Source organism: Borostomias antarcticus (assembly GCF_949987555.1).
Source record: "Borostomias antarcticus genome assembly, chromosome: 34".
Lineage (NCBI taxonomy): Eukaryota > Metazoa > Chordata > Actinopteri > Stomiiformes > Stomiidae > Borostomias > Borostomias antarcticus.
This window is the reverse complement of record NC_140267.1, coordinates 5,250,154-5,255,153: the sequence shown is the minus strand read 5'-3', so window position 1 is coordinate 5,255,153 and position 5,000 is coordinate 5,250,154. Positions and strand designations below refer to the sequence as shown.

General features: G+C 49.9%; 1 protein-coding gene across 1 annotated transcript in view; it reads right to left on the bottom strand.

Moving 5' to 3' along the window:
• sufu (suppressor of fused homolog) overlaps positions 1-850 on the bottom strand; it is a 19,090-nt gene extending 18,240 nt beyond the window's left edge. The window contains 2 exon segments of the mRNA XM_084460822.1: positions 14-148; positions 566-850. Of these exon segments, the coding sequence (XP_084316948.1) occupies positions 14-148; positions 566-828 (398 nt within the window). The 5' untranslated portion in view covers positions 829-850.
• Positions 851-5,000: the final 4,150 nt, after the last annotated feature.

The window sequence follows — 5,000 nt, the reverse complement described above, 5'->3', positions numbered from 1 at the left end:
ACTCTGTACTCACTCGTGTACTCTGTTGTCTCCGTACAGGTCGCTCAGGCCGAAGCTCACGTAGTGCCAGTGCTCCTGGACGTCCCGGGCAGCCGAGCCCGTGTTGCGGTACATGCTGATGTAGTCTAGCGGGTCAGGACCTCCAAGCCTGGACAACAACAACAAGGACCGGACTAATTATTATTATGAAACGTGGCCATGTTCACTTATAGTATAGAACTATATGAAAGTAACGTTATCTATCTCCAAATAACGTTTAGAAAGAAGTATCTGTTCAAGTGTTGAGTTGTGGAGCTCATGTATGTGCTCATGTTTACAATCAGCTATGCATCTATTTGAGAGACTCTTACTCGTACTAATCATGTATAATACTAATAAATCAGGTTGGGTTTTATGTGTAGTGGAGCTGTGATGCTTTAGCCCCCCTGGTTTGGTTATAAACCCTCTCTTTATCTGGTTATAGTGAGAACTAACCTTACTAAGGAGGTTAGACTGACTAACTAGGGGACAGACACCAAGTTCTTTAAGAAAACTAAGAGGTAACATCAGCAAAGCTTTAACTCACCAGTATTTCACTATGGCAGTGACCTGCAGCGGGTTGGCCTGGTCGGGGTAGAGGCGCCGGCCCTCCCCGTAGATGGCCTGCAGGCCCGGGGGGAACAGGGACGCGAGGCCGAGGCTTGGGGCCCCGCTGGTAGGCCGCAGCTCGTCCATCACACTCGGGAAAGATCGGAAGTCTTCGGAAAGAGCCCGAGATGTCACTGTCTTTACAGGCCAGGACGAGGAGGACTCTTTATCTACGTGAGGTGGATGAAATAAGAATAACATTAAACTTTATCCAGCAGTGTTAAACGGCTTGTTCGGTCGCTCCCCTCAACTCTGCGGTGATCCTGTTGCTCCCCCCGTTTAGGGTTGCCAGGTTGGGTTTCTGCGGTGATCCGCCTGTTGCTCCCCCCCGTTTAGGGTTGCCAGGTTGGGTTTCTAAAACCCGCCTATCGAGACGCGGAAAAGCAAACAGCGTTTTATATTATATACTTTATATTGTTTTAGAACCCGTTGCAGTTAAGCTAATTATCAAAATGAAGCTATTTGAATTCTGTCCATTCAGCAATGATCGTTTCACAAACCTGGTACCCCTGCTGGTAAAAGTGACTTGTTTCAGGCATGGAGGTATAATATGGTCTCAGGGCGCCCTCTGCTGGTTGATCAGTAATGATTACATTCTGGTGCCCTGTGTTCATAATCCTAAAGGCTTTTGCTTGCTGTCTGCATGTATACTGTTGTTTCTGCCCCCCCCCCCCCTCCACACACACACACACACACACACACACACACACACACACACACACACACACACACACACACACACACACACCACACATCACAGCCATGACAGATGAGTGTTAAACATTCAACATGTGCACATTCTAAACAGTAAGAATTGTATTGCAGTTCAGATAAAATATGTACCTTGATGTACAGCCCCAAGTTAAACTCAAAGAGCTATCTTAAAAACGAGGTGTGCATTTCAAATACAAGTAATGGAAATGCTGCCCATCTCTGCCTACTATAGCCTATACATGTGATGAATAAAATCTGAATAGGCCTTAATCTGCTATTGAGTGAGATAAAGGCTTGCTCATTGACATAAGATAAGGCGGTTATCAATGTTATTTCACAGCCTATAATTGTTGTATGCAAGCCTCACCTTATCTCACTAACTCTCCGCAGATCAGGGGTGAGTTCAGCCCTGACAAAACGTTTTGAATCATTTATTGAAACGGAAACGGTGTTGGTTTGAACATCATGTGTGTTAGGCAAGTGCTGACAAGATCCAGCTGGGTTTCTATATCAGTCTGCTGATGGGGTAACACCTCTGATACCGTCACCACACCAGAGAAAACCTTCCTAAAAGCCCGTTGCACACTGTTTCACACCGTTTTGAGGAACATGTCGTCAACCTTGAACTCACCCCAGTCGGGTCTGGAAAAGCTCAACAGAAATCCGCCTGAGTAAAATGTACTTGTGGTGCTGATGCAAAACCGCTGTAGTGGCTTCAAAGATGTTATATTATATCCGGCAAGATTTCAAGATGCTGCTGATTGGGTAACACAGAGAAAGGGGGTAACACAAAGAAAACGTGTTGTTCAATGTGGAAACCGTAGCAAAACGGTGCACAACGTTTTCATATTGAACTCACCCCAGGCCCCCCTCCCTCCAGGAGAGCCTGGTGACTCAGGGCTGGTTGTCTGCTGCTCTGCTGCCTGGATACCAAACGTCCGAGTCAGGTGGCACTGGCTCACGGTGCCCTGCCCCCAAAGTGAACAACAATATAAAGGACAATGAATTTGTCAAGCCATAACTTGGGTTAAAAGACATTCTCTCTAAAGGCGAATGGCATGTTCTGACACTTCCTACCACTTCCCCTGTCGGCATAGGTGAGAAACACTTTGATTCTTGGTGATTTATAGGGGAATTTATAGCAGCTACGTTTGGAAGAAGGAATGCAAATGACTTTCTCTTTGAGTGCTATTGATAGTATTGATAGTATTGATAGTATTGATAGTATTGATACTTTGTGTTGTGTTGCAGCTGAAAGGTTCCTATATGGACAGATGTGACCTCACCCTGCCTCCTAGGCCAGGGGCCTTCACTCCCCTCACCCACTCTCCTAGAACATGAGCTGCTTCTACCTATACATACTGCCTGCTCCGTATCACACCATGTTCCCCACACCCTCCACCCAGCACACAGGCCTGCTGCCTTACAGCTACCACCTCCCACCCGTCCACACCCAGACTCTACCACCTCCACCTCCACAGCCTTCCAGGACCAGCTACCACCTCCCACCCGTCCACACCCAGACTCTACCAGCCTTCTGCCCACCTCCACAGCCCTACAGCCTGGGCAGCAGGGACCCCAGGAGGGGTCAACAGTACCACCACTACTACGGGCCCTGGCCATGGCACGCCCGGGCTGCCCACCCCTGGAACTACCCGAGTCTGCATGCACACCCTCCGGCCGCAGCTCCCTCGCCCCCTCGCGCCCCCCCCAGGCTCCAGACCCGGGGGGGCCCCTGGCCCGAGGGCTTCACCCTGCGAGGGGAACTCCGCTGGGGGCGGCTGGAGAGGGTGTTCGGCCCTCGGAGGGAACTCCCGGAGTTCGTCAGAGAGGATCTGAGGAGGGTGTACGGGACCTACCCCCGGACGGACCTGAGCATCAGCTACCAGGGGGGGGAGTACGTGGTGAGGGGGGACCCCCGCGCCGCCCAGCAGGAGTACAGGCTGGAGAGACGCGTGGTCCGGCAGGCGGACAGCGAGGAGGGGGACGGCGTGAGCCAGGCGCCGGAGAAGAGGAAGAGGAGGGGGAGGAAGGGGAGATGATCACGCAGGAGAGGCTGGGGACCCCTGGCCCAGATAAGGGGTGCACGATTCGTCCCATGCTTTTATATTTGATTGATCATGTTTTTATTAAGTATTTCAGCATAGAGATGTGCTAGTAGCCTACTGGACATATTTGGTTGATAGCTTCACACGTCACAAAGATGATTTGATTGAATTGGCTACAGAAATGTCACAGCTTTCATAATGTATTTGCGATGGTTTGTTCTGGTTGATTTGACTAAAATGACTAAACCGTTTCTACCTCAAAATGAAACTGCAACTGTAAATGTGGTCTGGAAATCAGTAATCATCAACTACCTCGTTTCAGTTTGAAAAGTCACATTATTGTGTCATTCGGGGTTAGTATTATCTTGTTCCACTGCAGTTGGTTGTCTGATCTTAACAATCAGCAGAAAAACAATTACTCATTCTGTCATTTACCCATGTTGTGTACAAAACATTGTCATATCCAAACCTGTAATGCTTACTGTCGTCAACATGACGGCAGTCTTCATGGAACGGACCAGTAACCAATCAGGATACGCCGATAAGGCGTTGTGGGCGTGTGGGCTGGGTATGTCATAAACTCAGCCAATCACATTCACTGTTTACTCTCTGCGTTCAGACACTCCCTCTGGCTCTGGAGAAGTCCTCTCCCAGGACAGGATCACTCATCCGTCCTCAATAGCCTCAATAAACCAGACGTGGGCGCAACAGTGTCCTTGATCCGAGTCATTTATTCATTAACAGAAAGTACAGTAAATACACAGTATGAATATATGAGCAGCACACTTCTCACTCAGACCTGTAGTACGTGCCTTCCACACTTTAAACAAACAACGAGGGCTAAACCACCCCAGCTGCAAGGGATGAGTCAGCAGATCCATGTCCTGGTGTGAGGGATGAGTCAGCAGATCCATGTCCTGGTGTGAGGGATGAGTCAGCAGATCCATGTCCTGGTGTGAGGGATGAGTCAGCAGATCCATGTCCTGGTGTGAGGGATGAGTCAGCAGATCCATGTCCTGGTGTGAGGGATGAGTCAGCAGATCCATGTCCTGGTGTGAGGGATGAGTCAGCAGATCCATGTCCTGGTGTGAGGGATGAGTCAGATCCATGTCCTGGTGTGAGGGATGAGTCAGCAGATCCATGTCCTGGTGTGAGGGATGAGTCAGCAGATCCATGTCCTGGTGTGAGGGATGAGTCAGCAGATCCATGTCCTGGTTGGTGTTGACTCTGCGCTCCTGATGACAGGAAGTATCCTACCAAAAGAACTGAGCCCATAGACGACACCTGAAGAAGCCACCATCTATGGAATTCAGTTCTCACGGCAGAGTACCCCAAACCAGAGTACCCCTAACCAGAGCACCCCTAACCAGAGCACCCCTAACCAGAGCACCCCTAACCAGAGCACCCCTAACCAGAGCACCCCTAACCAGAGCACCCCTAACCAGAGCACCCCTAACCAGAGTACCCCTAACCAGAGCACCCCTAACCAGAGCACCCCTAACCAGAGCACCCCTAACCAGAGTACCCCTAACCAGAGTACCCCTAACCAGAGCACCCCTAACCAGAGCACCCCTAACCAGAGCACCCCTAACCAGAGTACCCCTAACCAGA